Below are 14,590 nucleotides of genomic sequence, written 5' to 3'. Positions count from 1 at the left end.
GCTGTTGATTTCCTGCTTTCTAATGACTTAACGGTGAATGTATTTGTCATTGCTGACTAAAAATAACTTTACTCTATGCATGAAATACCCTTCTGTGCAACAGCATTTAAAACAAAGATTGTTGAATCAATCCAGTTTTTCATTAAAGTTCACAAATTACTGGTCCTTTATAATTAAGGTTTTGCTGATAACTAGCTTTTCACATTCGGAAGATCTTGGATTGAAGACCCACTCCAGGACTTGAGCACATAATCTAGGCTGACAGATCAGTGCAGTACTGAGGGAGTGCTGCACAGTCTGAAGTGCAGTCTTTTGGATGAGACATCAAACTAAGGTCCCATTTGCCTGTTCAGCTGGACATAAAAGATACCAGTGCGCTATTCGAAGAAAAGCTGCAGAATGCTCCTGGTGTCCTGGGCAATAGTTACACCTCAACCAACACCACTAAAGCAGACTCCCGTATCTCACCGTTATTTGTGGGAACTTGCTGTGTGCAAACTGGCTGCTGGATTTGCCCACATAAGAACAATGACCACACTTAAAAAGTTATTAATTGGCTGGGATTTAGGGATGTCTGGAGGACTTGAAAATCTCCATATAAATACAAGTTCCTTCTTTCTTTCAATGCAGGTTAATTGAATAGTTACTGTCGTGACAATCTATGTTGTCCATAATTAATAGGGAGGGGGGGGCGGTTGGCCAGATTAAGTTGTTGGATTGCTCTAGAAACTTGGCTGAAACTCTGTTGTGTTGTCCACCGAGGTATATTTATGCTAAACAGATGTTTGTGTCTCCAGCAGCCAAGACATTTTGTGATGAACTTTAATTTTGTTTTGCATTGAAGATTTTTTTAAAAAATGATCACATCAGTGAGCCTCCCATCATATTGTTGTATATAAACTTTTCTAAGAATTGCCACTTTAAATGATGCCTACAAAGGGTTGAATTGACGGTACGTACTATTCCATGATCAGAATAATGTCATTCTTTGATTCGAAAGCATCATACAGCTGGATGAGGTTTGTATGATTCAGCTGATTCATGACTTGAATCTCATTCTTCACTTCCTCCTGTTAACCAAAAAACAATGTGTATAATGTCAAAAAACATCAAATAATGTCTACTGTAGAGGCTTAACATTATCCTGAATGACTATACCTTCTGCTTTGCTGCTCTGGTTTTAATAATTTTGGCTGCTAAGGTAAGACCAGTTGATTTTTCTACACATTTGTGCACTTGTCCAAACCGTCCTCTGAAATAAACAGTTAAAGACAGACACACAATTAAAAAGAAAAAAAAGATATATTTCAAGCAACAGCTACATTTTTATTTAAAGAAACATTCCCACAATGAGGACATTTTCACAGCTAAGAAATTCTAACAAAATGACTGCAAGAGCTATAAATTCACCCGGGTATGTGGTGTGTGTTAAAGAAAAGATTTACCCCTGTCTCATTTCATGAGTACACGAGAACCCTTTCACTGTCCGTCTGCAGGATTATAGTCTTATTTTGTTAATTTAATTGATGAATTAATGTACGTGACAATCACTGATCATTACAATCCACTGACAAAACTATACTTGTATTAACTGTACAGATTTTATTCCTCCAGAAGACACTCTCTCCCCAAATGTTCGACAAGCACAAAGCCCACTTCAGTTGTTGTCCCTCCTCTGACACAAAGACAGTGCATCTTTAACAATGAGTCATTTTCAGATGAACATTAAACAGAACTGACCCTCCAAGAACTTGAGATTTCTGTATTGTATAGTAATTGTTGATTTGTGCTACTTTTGCTGAGACAATCCGATGTTCAAATGGAGCAGGAGGAGCAGGACCGTCATCTAGACCGGAAAAGATAAAATATACAAATATTTTGGCACTTGTGCATCTATTGTAACGAAAGGGATAATAGGATATTGAAAGGTTCACATCAGTTGTTCTTATAATGGAGTAACATTCAAAGAAACAAATCAAAGACTTGGTGGATTTACACTCATGAAAACTTTCAAAAGAGACAATACATATTGGACAAAATGTGGCCCTGGGAAATGCGTAACTCAACCACAATGTAAAGCACATGCTCGCGGGACAAATATGGTATTTTTCTCCATGCTCTGCCTCATCAATACATTAGCCCTGATTTTAACCAGGAGTGGGAATTAACCGGGAGTCGGAATTAACCAAGGTGTGTGCCAAACCCCTTGACCTCAGCAGCGTGAGGCGGGGCCAATTTTAACACCTGAGCTTCATCTGCGTGCTGCCGGTCAGTTGCCTGCCCTAAACGGGCCGGAAATGGCAGCTGGCTAGCGAGAGGGAGCAGAATTTCAGGTGGCAGGAGGCCGCCGGCCAGCACCAAGTGTATGGCAACATGGTAAGTCACAGGAAGGGGTTTTCGGGAGGAGCCCGGACAGGGGAGGCCTAAACTTTCCTTGTGAGGCCCATTCAGGCCATGAGTTAAAATTGCAGTCGGGGCCCGATGACATCATTGGACCCCAATATGCATATTTAAAGAAGGACCCTGCTGGCTTCAGGCAGGCGTTCTTGTCGCCTGCTCAGAAGAGTGGGGTAAAATACAAGACAGCAGAATCAGTGCAAGATTCGAACTGCCTGCCTCCCCTAGGATATTAAAAGGAATACCTGAGGGAATTGCAGAAGTGTTAGTCGCAATTGTCCAAAGGTTTCTAGATTCGAGAGTTGTGCCGTTGAATTGGAAAATTTCAAATGCCATTCCATTATTTAAGAAGAGAAGGAGGGAGGGGGAGAAATGAGGAAACTACAGATCTGTCGGTTTAACGGTAGCTTTGGGGAAGTTACAGGGTTCTATCATCAGAGACAGAGTGACTGAGCACTTGAACAAATATGAATTCTTCAAAGAGAGCCAACATGGGTGGTTAAAGGTCTGAGTAATTCAGTTGAATTTTTTTAGGAAGTCACTAATAAAGGGAATGTCTATCGGTGTTGTCTACATGAACTTCCAGAAGGCATTCGATAAGAGATTATTAATAAAAATGACAGCATACAGAAATTGGAGGTAGCCATAGAATCATAGAAAGGTCACAGCATGGAAGGAGGCCATTTGGCCCATCGAGTCCATGCCGGCTCTATGCAAGAGCAATCCAGCTAGTCCCACTCCCCCGTCCTATCCCCATAGTCCTGCAAATTTTTTCCTTTCAAGTACTTATCCAGTTCCCTTTTGAAGGCCATGATTGAATCTGCCTCCACCATCCCCTCGGGCAGTGCATTCCAGATCCTAACCACTCGCTGTGTAAAAAAATTTGGCCTCTTGTCACCTTTGGTTCTTTTGCCAATCACCTTAAATCTGTGTCCTCTGGTTCTCAACCCTTCCACCAATGGGAAGAGCTTCTCTCTATCTACTCTGTCTAGACCCTTCGTGATTTTGAATACCTCCATCAAATCTCCTCTCAAACTTCTCTGTTCCAAAGAGAACAATCCCAGCTTCTCCAGTCTATCCACATAATTAAGGATCCTCATTCCTGGAATCATTCTAGTAAATCTCTTCTGCACCCTCTCTAAGGCCTTCACATCTTTCCTAAAGTGGGGTGCCCAGAACTGGACACAATACTCCAGTTGTGGCCGAACCAGTGTTTTATAAAGGTACATCATGACTTCCTTGCTTTTGTACTCTATGCCTCTATTTATAAAGCCCAGGATCCCGTATGCTTTTTTAACTGCTTTCTCAACCTGACCTGCCACCTTCAACGATTTGTGTAGATATACCCCCAGATCTCTCTGTTCCTGTACCCCTTTTAGAATTGTGCCCTTTAGTTTATATTGCCTCTCCTCATTCTTCCTACTGAAATGTATCACCTCGCATTTTTCTGCGTTAAATTTCATCTGCCACGTGTCCACCCATGCCACCAGCCTGTATATATCCTCTTGAAGTCTATTACTATCTTCCTTACTGTTCACTACACTTCCAAGTTTTGTGTCATCTGCAAATGTGTCCTGTACACCCAAGTCTAAGTCATTAATATATATCAAGAAAAGCAGTGGTCCTAGTACTGACCCCTGGGGAACATCACTGTACCCCTCCCTCCAGTCCGAAAAACAACCATTCACCACTACTCTCTGTTTCCTGTTACTTAGTCAATTTTGTATCCATGTTGCTACTGCCCCTTTTATTCCATGGGCTTCAATCTTGATGATAAGCCTACCATGCGGCACTTTATCAAACGCCTTTTGAAAGTCCATTTACACCTCATCAACTGCATTGCCCTCATCGACCCTCTCTGTTACCTCATCAAAAAACTCTATCAAGTTAGTTAAACATGATTTGCCTTTAACAAATCCATGCTGGCTTTCTCTAATCAATCCACACTTGTCCAAATGATTGCTAATTCTGTCCCAGGACAGAAGCCTCTGGACTTGGGTTGGAAATTGGTTGGGAGGTAGGAGACAGAGAGTGGGGGTAAAGGGTAGGTTCTCTGGTTGGCAGGATGTGACAAGTGGTGTTCCCCAGGGATCTATTCTGGGACTTCAACTTTTCACCATATTTATAAATGACTTGGATGAAGGAATAAAGAGTTGTATATCCAAGTTTGCAGGTGACACGAAGTTATGAGGGAGAGTAAGCAGTGTAGATGGGAGCAGGAAGTTGCAAAGTGACATGGACAGATTAAGTGAGTGGGCAAAACTATGACAAATGGAGTTCAATGTGGGCAATAGTGAGGTCATCCACTTTGGACCCAAGAAAGATAAATCAGAGTATTTTCCAACTAGGAACTGTAAAGGAACAGAGATTTGGGAGTCTAAGTACACAAATTAAAAGCCAGTAGAAAAGCAATCAAAAAAGCTAATGGAATGTTGGCCTTTACCTCAAGGCATACATACAAATGTGAGGAAGTGATGCTTCAGCTGTACAGAGTCTTGGTCAGATCCCATCTGGAGTACAAGCGTTCAGTTTTGGGCATTGCACCTTAGGAAAGATATATTGGCCTTGGAGGGGGTGCAGAGCAGATTCACCAGAATGATACCTGGGCTTCAATGGTTAAATTATGAGGACAGGTTGCATAAATTTGGCAGTTTGGAAGGCTGAGAGGTGATCTAATTGAGGTGTTTAAAATGATAAAGGGATTCAATGGGATAGATAGAGAGAAACTATTTCCTCTGGTCGAAGAATCCAGAACAAGGGGGCTCAATCTTAAAAATTAGAGCTAGGCCGTTCAGCAGTGAAATCTGGAAGCACTTCTTCACTCAAAGGGTAGTGAAAATTTGGAATTCTCTCCCCCAAAATGTTGACGGAGATCGACAGATTTTTGTTAGATATCAAAGGTATGGACCAAAGACGGGTAAATGGAGTTGAGATACAGATCAGCCATGATCTGATAGAATGAAGGAACTTAAGAAATAGGAGCAGGAGTAGGCCAATCGGCCCCTCGAGCCTGCTCCGCCATTCAATAAGATCATGGCTGATCTGATCCTAACCTCGAATCTAAATTCATGTCCAATTTCCTGCCCGCTCCCCGTAACCCCTAATTCCCTTTAATTCTAGGAAACTGTCGATTTCCGTTTTAAATTTATTTAATGATGTAGCTTCCACAGCTTCCTGGGGCAGCAAATTCCACAGACCTACCACCCTCTGAGTGAAGAAGTTTCTCCTCATCTCAGTTTTGAAAGAGCAGCCCCTTATTCTAAGATTATGCCCCCTAGTTCTAGTTTCACCCATCCTTGGGAACATCCTTACCGCATCCACCCGATCAAGCCCCTTCACAATCTTATATGTTTCAATAAGATCGCCTCTCATTCTTCTGAACTCCAATGAGTAGAGTCCCAATCTACTCAACCTCTCCTCATATGTCCGCCCCCTCATCCCTGGGATTAACCGAGTGAACCTTCTTTGTACTGCCTCGCGAGCAAGTATGTCTTTTTTTAAGTATGGACACCAAAACTGTATGCAGTATTCCAGGTGCGGTCTCACCAATACCTTATATAACTGCAGCAATACCTCCCTGTTTTTATATTCTATCCCCCTAGCAATAAAAGCCAACATTCCGTTGGCCTTTTTGATCACCTGCTGCACCTGCATACCAACTTTTTGATTTTCTTGCACTAGGACCCCCAGATCCCTTTGTACTGCAGTACTTTCCAGTTTCTTGCCATTAAGATAATAACTTGCGCTCTCATTTTTCCTGCCAAAGTGCATAACCTCGAGGGGCTGGAAATACTCAGCAAGTCAGGCAGCATCTGTGGAGAGAGATACAGAGTTAACATTTCAGGTCGCTGACCCTCCAGTTTAGTTATATTCTCTTGCTCTTGTTCCTCTCTCTGCAATGTAGTCAATGTAGTCTCCTCAACTTGATCTCGTCTCGAGGGGCTGAATGGCCAACACTGGATGATTTCAAGCTGAGCTGCACCCCAGTTTTTCTTCACTGCACTTGTTTTCTTTACCATTCTCAGTGCAATATTCCCATGAAAACAACAGCTCAGGCCACTTCCAGACTGACTGCCACGTGAACAGATATTTACCAATGAACTGAGGCAGCTCTGATAACAACAGCAACTTGCGTTTATATGGCGCCATTAACGTGGTAAAACATCCCAAGGTGCTTCACAGGAGCGATTACCAAACAAAATTTGATACCGAGTCACATAAGGAGATATTAGGACAGGCGACCAAAAGCTTGGTCAAAGAGGTAGGTTTTAAAAGGAGGAGGGAGAGGTAGAGAGGTGGAGAGGTTTATGGTTTCAGCAAGAGATGAGCTGAGGCAGGGGCGGAGACAGGCGATGTTACGGAGGTGGAAATATTAGGCGATGGAGAGGATGTGGGGTCAGAAGGTTGCGAGCAGTCTAGTTCAGCCTCAGACAGTGGCCAGGGTGAGGGATGGAGTCGGTGGGTAGGGAACGGAGTTTGTGGCGGGGACCAAAGACAATGGCTTCAGTCTTCCCAATATTTAATTGGAGGTAATTTCTGCTCATCCAATACTGGATGTCGGACAAGCATTGCGACAATCAGAGGCAGATTTATTTTAATCATTTGGTAGGCAGCTAAATGGAACTAAAAGCAAACAGTAAGAATAAAGGAAGATTGGGAGAAAATGAGGTTTTGGGAGCGGAGAATGAGACGAGATCAAGTTGAGGAGACTACATTGCAGAGAGAGGAACAAGAGCAAGAGAATATAACTAAACTGGAGGGTCATCGACCTGAAACGTTAACTCTGTATCTCTCTCCACAGATGCTGCCTGACTTGCTGAGTATTTCCAGCATATTCTGTTTTTATAACTAAACTGGAGTGGAGCAGAGAAAGGAATAAAATGGAGAAATAATTTAAAGACATGTTCAGGGAACCACTGCAGGTCTTAGATGGATTAAGAACATGAAGATTTCCAATGTGTGCTAGATGTAGTGAAATTATGACCCCCTTCATTCGGAACATGTTTACGGTTTTCACTCCATCTGATGCAGAGAAATCTCCCTGTGGTCAGTCTTTTTTCTAATGACAGTTTGTGACCCAATACATAGCAGATAAAACTTAATATTTCACAAACCATCCAGGGCTTAATTTTAAAATAAAGAGCAGTAATGCAGCAAATGCTGGAAACCGGAAACAAAAATAGAAAATGCTGGAGCACACGGCATCTGTGGGGAGCAGAGTGTAACTCCCGAGTGGAGTTAATCCCTGTCCTCGACCTTGGACTCAGTTTGGGCCTTGGCGTTCAATTTATGTTCTAGCATCAGTGTGATACTGAAACTGTTTAACACTGATGCTAACCTTATACAATAAATAGGAACATAGGATGAATGAACCGTAAGAGACCCAGAAAATATTTATTTATGCAAATCAGGTACATTCATAATATGGCCCTGATTTTTTTTCCTGCTCTCTCCCACTCCTGCTAGGCTGCAGGTCAAGTGTAGTTCGTCAATCGTGGGCTCTGCATGACATGACCTGAACCCACAGGGCTCCAAAAATAGTGGCCAGAAGGTCTCCAGACCCAATGATCCAGATGCAGCACCCGGGGAAGAAAGGCCAGTTACCCTGTACTGCCCTGGCCTTGCTGTCTGCCCCTCTCTGCCCGAGGGGGAGCCAGGGACGAGGCCTACCGCCAGCTTCTAACGGTGTCCCTGCATCCGGGTACCCGCCCAGAGTACCTGCAGCAAATTGAGATGGAAGGGCTCCCATGGGTAGGGCTGTTCCTCGCTTCTGTGTACTCCAGGTACAAGCATCCTGCCCCCACCCGGGACAACCCCACAGCAAATCATGGGCCCCCACTCCCTTTCCTTTGAATTTGGAAACCGGTCATAGGAGAGGAATACTGGGGCCTATAACCAGCTGCAATTATAGTGTAAATGCAGCCTGAATCCAGAGTTGGAACCCGATTTCCGACATTGGACTGAAAAGCAGAAAGAGTCTCCCATAAGGAGTTAGTCCCATTCTGCTTCACTCCGGAGTCAGATTGGGCTTTGACACCTGGTTTACATTCCGCGCATTTAGCATTGAGGCTAAACTTCTCAAGCCCTGCTCTCAGAACAGCAAGATATAAGTCGGTCTCTACTTGCCAATCACAATGTGTGGACTGTCCTCTTTTGTTGCCTGGACCGCCTGATCATTTTCTTTCTGACTAGCAGTGGGTGCTGCAGCGCTCTGACATGAGGCCGGTCCAGCTGTGCCTTCTGTACCACAGCCTTTTCCCTCCACTCTGCTCTTTTTGTTGTCATCCTTGGCCAAGTCTTCCTTAGTCACTCTTCTTTTACTGGCCGTGCTCAGATCTTTGACTTCATGTTGCTCAATATTCTGTGACATTCCTTCCTCGGGTTCTGCTGCTGCTGCTAACAGAGCGTCAGCTTCTCTTTCGCTATCTTCATAGCTTTCAAAAGTAACAAAGTTACACAATATTTTTAAGTTCAAAAGCAAGGACTCAAGTGTTGAAATGTTTATTTAAATTCCCTATTTGATGGACTTCAGTAGTACTTTGCGCTACAATCAGGCTTGTCTCCTCCACCAGTGGGACTTCACTAAACCTTTTTTAGATCCCCCCCAATGAGGCACCATTCTTTGGCTGAGAGACCAGGCTGGCATCCTTCTCTGAGGCCTCAGCTGCTGGGAGAGAGTCCTCACGACTTATGGGTCTATTCTTCCTTTTCTTACTTTGGGAAAGCACTGAACCTCCATTCTGCACCTCCTAATAATACCACGGAAATCCAAGTCTGTTCTTCAGGGAAGTGCAAACATCTGCCTGTATCCTATTCTACGGCAAAGTGAGCGAGTGCTTTAGCACAACCATATTTTAACAGGATTAAGTCAGGTTTTATTTACAGTGGACAATTATAAGTGTAATGAATCAAGATGCACCGCAATCCCTTCACCTTCCCATTACCCTCTCTCCTTCCTACCACCTCCTTACTCCCATCACTCCCCCTACCCCTTTGAACTATCTGCTCAAACCCTGTAACTCCTTACCTTGGTGTCAGCCACCTCACCCTTAATCCTCCATCCACTCCCCCAAATCCCAACCACACCCACCAAGGACGGCGATAAGGCCAGAAGCAATTAGCATTTATTTAGTCGACTTCAAAATTTCAACTGGTATTGGTTTGTGAAAATTGAACTTCAGCCTGAAGAAAGACACGCAGTCCATGCCTCTCACTTTCTCACACTCTCTCTCCCTCTTTTTCACAACCCCTCTCTCTTAGCTCAATAAACTTTGTGCAATTTATAGAACACAAAACGAAAGCTACAATACATGTGTGATCAGTAACCTATTATTTTTTTTATTTTCTCGCACAAGCAAACAAACACAAATCCTATCCCTTCGAAAATACACCAACATAAATTTTACATGAACAAAGTTTTTGAAATGTGTCCTCCAGCTGACCAGAAACTGAAGAAAAATATTTCATCAGAAAAGTTGACTGGTAAGTTCTAATGCATCCTGGGAAATGAAATACATTGCACAGTCTCAAAATACACAATTCCGAATGAACTCAGTCTCAGCTCGGGGCAAAAATACACAATCCCAACTCAACTCACAGTCACACAGCTCGGGGCAAAAATACACAATCCTGACTGAACTCAGTCTCACAGCTCGGGGCAAAAATACACAATCCCGACTCAACTCAGTCTCAGCTCGGGGCAAAAATACACAATCCCGACTCAACTCAGTCTCAGCTCGGGGCAAAAATACACAATCCTGACTCAACTCTCAGTCTTACAGCTCGGGGCATAAATACACAATTCCGACTAAACTCTCAGTCTCACAGCTTGGCGCAAAAATACACAATTCGACTCAACTCACAGTCTCACAGCTCATGGCAAAAATACACAATCCTGACACAACTCTCAGTCTCACAGCTCGGGGCAAAAATACACAATCCCGACTCAACTCACTGTCTCACAGCTCGGGGCAATAATACACAATCCCGACTCAACTCTCAGTCTGACAGCTCGGGATCAAAATACACAATCCAGACTCAACTCAGTTTCACAGCTCAGCCAAAAATACACAATCCCGAATCAACTCAGTCTCAGCTCGGGGCAAAAATACACAATCCCAACTGAACTCAGTCTCAGCTCGGGGCAAAAATACACAATCTCGACACAACTCACTGTCTTACAGCTCAGGGCAAAAATATACAATCCCGACTCAACTCATAGTCTCAGAGCTCGGCGCAAAAATACACAATCCCGACTCAACTCTCAGTACCACAGCACGGGGGGAAAAAAACACAATCCTGACTCAACTCACAGTCTCAGCTCGGGGAAAAAATATACAATCCTGACTCAACTCCGTTTCAGTTCGGGGCAAAAATACACAATCCCGACTGATCTCACAGCCTCACAGCTCGGGGCCAAAATACACAAATTCAACTCAATGCACAGTCACACAGCTCGGGGAAAAAAATACACAATCCCGACTCAATTCACAGTCCCACAGCTCGGGGCAAAAATACACAATCCCGACTCAACTCAGTCTCAGCTCGGGGCAAAAAAAACACAATCTCAACTCAACTCAGTCTCAGCTCGGGGCAAAAATACACAATCCCAATTGAACTCAGTCTCAGCTTGGGGCAAAAATACACAATCCCGACTCAATTCAGTCTCAGCTCGGGGCAAGAATACACAATCCCGACTGAACTCAGTCTCAGCTCGGGGCAAAAATACACAATCCCGACTCAACTCTCAGTCTTAAAGCTCGGGGCATAAATACACAATTCCGACTCAACTCTCAGTCTCACAGCTCGGGGCAAAAATACACAATCCCGACTCAACTCTCAGTCCACCAGCTCGGGGCCAAAATACACAATCTCGACTCAACTCACAGTCACACAGATCGGAGCAAAAATACACAATCCCGACTCAACTCACTGTCTCACAGCTCGGGGCAAAAATACACAATCCTGACTCAACTCACTGTCTCACAGCTCTGCGAAAAAATACACAATCCCGACTCAACTCAGTCTCAGATCGGGGAAAAAATACACAATTCTGATTCAATTCACTGTCTCACAACTCGGGGCAAAAATACACAATTCCGACTGAACGCAGTCTCAGCTCGGGGCAAAAATACACAATTCCGACTAAACTCAGTCTCAGCTTGGGGCAAAAATACACAATCCCGACTAAACTCAGTCTCAGCTCGGGGCAAAAATACACAATCCTGACTCAACACTCAGTCTTAAAGCTCGGGGCATAAATACACAATTCCGACTCAACTCTCAGTCTCACAGCTTGGGACAAAAATACACAATCCTGACACAACTCTCAGTCTCACAGCTCGAGGCAAAAATACACAATCCCGACTCAACTCAGTCTCAGCTCGGGGCAAATATACACAATCCCGACGCAACTCAGTATCACAGCTCGGCCAAAAATACACAATCCCGAATCAACTCAGTCTCAGCTCTGGGCAAAAATACACAATCCGGATTCAATTCAGTGTCTCACAGCTCGGGGCAAAAATACATAATCCGGACTGAACGCAGTCTCAGCTTGGGGCAAAAATACACAATCTTGACTCAACTCACTGTCTCACAGCTTGGGGCAAAAATACACAATCCCGACTCAACTCATAGTCTCACAGCTCGTGGCAAAAATACACAATCCCGACTCAACTCTCAGTCCACCAGCTCGGGGCCAAAACACACAATCTCGACTCAACTCACAGTCACACAGATCGGAGCAAAAATACACAATCCCGACTCAACTCTCAGTCCACCAGCTCGGGGCCAAAATACACAATCTCGACTCAACTCACAGTCACACAGATCGGAGCAAAAATACACAATCCCGACTCAACTCACTGTCTCACAGCTCGGGGCAAAAATACACAATTCCGACTCAACTCACAGCCTCAGCTCGGGGCAGAAACACACAATCCTGACTCAACTCACAGTCTCGCAGCTCGGGGCAAAAATACACAATCCTGACTCAACACACAGTCGCAGTTCGGGGCATAAATACACAATCCCGATTCAACTCACAGTCTCAACTCGGGGCAAAAATACACAATCCTGACTCAACTCAGTCTCATCTCTGGGCCAAAATACACAATCCCGCCTGATCTCACAGCCTCACAGCTCGGGGCCAAAATACACAATCTCGACTCAATTCACAGTCACACAGCTCGGGGCAAAAATACACAATCCCGATTCAATTCACTGTCTCACAACTCGGGGCAAAAATACACAATACCGACTCAACTCACAGTCAGCTTGGGGCAAAAATACACAATCCCGATTCAATTCACTGTCTCACAACTCGGGGCAAAAATACACAATCTTGATGGAACGCAGTCTCAGCTCGGGGCAAAAATACACAATCCCAACTGAACTCAGTCTCAGCTCGGGGCAAAAATACACAATCCCGACTCAACTCAGTCTCAGATCGGGGAAAAAATACACAATTCTGATTCAATTCACTGTCTCACAACTCGGGGCAAAAATACACAATCCTGACTCAACTCTCAGTCTCACAGCTCGGGGCAAAAATACACAATCCCGACTCAACTCAGTCTCAGCTCGGGGCAAAAATACACAATCCCGACTCAACTCTTAGTCTGACAGCTCGGGGCAAATATACACAATCCCGACGCAACTCAGTATCACAGCTCGGCCAAAAATACACAATCCCGAATAAACTCAGTCTCAGCTTGGGGCAAAAATACACAATCTTGACTCAACTCACTGTCTCACAGCTTGGGGCAAAAATACACAATCCCGACTCAACTCTCAGTCCACCAGCTCGGTGCCAAAATACACAATCTCGACTCAACTCTCAGTCCACCAGCTCGGGGCCAAAATACACAATCCCGACTCAACTCTCAGTCCACCAGCTCGGGGCCAAAATATACATTCTCGACTCAACTCACAGTCACACAGATCAGAGCAAAAATACACAATCCCGACTCAACTCACTGTCTCACAGCTCGGGGCAAAAATACACAATTCCGACTCAACTCACAGCCTCAGCTCGGGGCAAAAATACACAATTCTGACTCAACTCACAGTCGCAGTTCGGGGCATAAATACACAATCCCGATTCAACTCACAGTCTCAACTCGGGGCAAAAATACACAATCCTGACTCAACTCAGTCTCAGCTCTGGGCCAAAATACACAATCCCGCCTGATCTCACAGCCTCACAGCTCGGGGCCAAAATACACAATCTCGACTCAATTCACAGTCACACAGCTCGGGGCAAAAATACACAATCCTGACTCAACTCACTGTCTCACAGCTCTGCGAAAAAATACACAATCCCGACTCAACTCAGTCTCAGATTGGGGAAAAAATACACAATTCTGATTCAATTCACTGTCTCACAACTCGGGGCAAAAATACACAATTCCGACTGAACGCAGTCTCAGCTCGGGGCAAAAATACACAATCCCGACTCAACTCAGTCTCAGCTCGGGGCAAGAATACACAATCCCGACTGAACTCACAGTCTCACAGCTTGGGGCAAAAATACACAATCCTGACACAACTCAGTCTTAGCTCGGGGCAAAAATACACAATCCCGACTCAACTCTTAGTCTGACAGCTCGGGGCAAATATACACAATCCCGACGCAACTCAGTATCACAGCTCGGCCAAAAATACACAATCCCGAATCAACTCAGTCTCAGCTCTGGGCAAAAATACACAATCCGGATTGAATTCAGTGTCTCACAGCTCGGGGCAAAAATACATAATCCGGACTGAACGCAGTCTCAGTTTGGGGCAAAAATACACAATCTAGACTCAACTCACTGTCTCACAGCTTGGGACAAAAATACACAATCCCGACTCAACTCATAGTCTCACAGCTCGTGGCAAAAATACACAATCCCGACTCAACTCTCAGTCACACAGATCGGAGCAAAAATACACAATCTCGACTCAACTCACAGTCTCGCAGCTCGGGGCAAAAATACACAATCCTGACTCAACTCTCAGTCTTACAACTCGGGGCAAAAATACACAATCCCAACTCAACACAGTCTCACATCTTGAGGCAAAAATATACAATCCTGACTCAACTCACGGTCCCACAGCTCAGGGCAAAAATACACAATCCCGATTCAACTCACAGTCTCACAGCTCGGGGCAAAAATACACATTCCCGACTGAACGCAGTCTCAGCTTG

The 14,590-nt window shown here is 44.4% G+C and overlaps 1 protein-coding gene across 5 annotated transcripts in view; it reads right to left on the bottom strand.

Moving 5' to 3' along the window:
• The window catches only part of LOC137335095 (myosin light chain kinase 2, skeletal/cardiac muscle-like), a 341,364-nt gene that overhangs the window by 54,552 nt on the left and 272,222 nt on the right, over positions 1-14,590 (bottom strand). For all 5 annotated transcript variants that reach the window (XM_068000229.1, XM_068000237.1, XM_068000221.1 and 2 more), the window contains 4 exons: positions 8,524-8,831; positions 1,741-1,846; positions 1,159-1,252; positions 961-1,070 (listed from right to left, as the gene is read on the bottom strand). In XM_068000229.1, the coding sequence (XP_067856330.1) occupies positions 961-1,070; positions 1,159-1,252; positions 1,741-1,846; positions 8,524-8,831 (618 nt within the window). The remainder of the gene's footprint in view (positions 1-960; positions 1,071-1,158; positions 1,253-1,740; positions 1,847-8,523; positions 8,832-14,590) is intronic.

The sequence above is a fragment of the Heptranchias perlo genome, chromosome 2, assembly GCF_035084215.1.
Source record: "Heptranchias perlo isolate sHepPer1 chromosome 2, sHepPer1.hap1, whole genome shotgun sequence".
Lineage (NCBI taxonomy): Eukaryota > Metazoa > Chordata > Chondrichthyes > Hexanchiformes > Hexanchidae > Heptranchias > Heptranchias perlo.
Note: the sequence above shows the minus strand (reverse complement) of the source record. Positions and strands in the feature narration are given on the sequence as shown.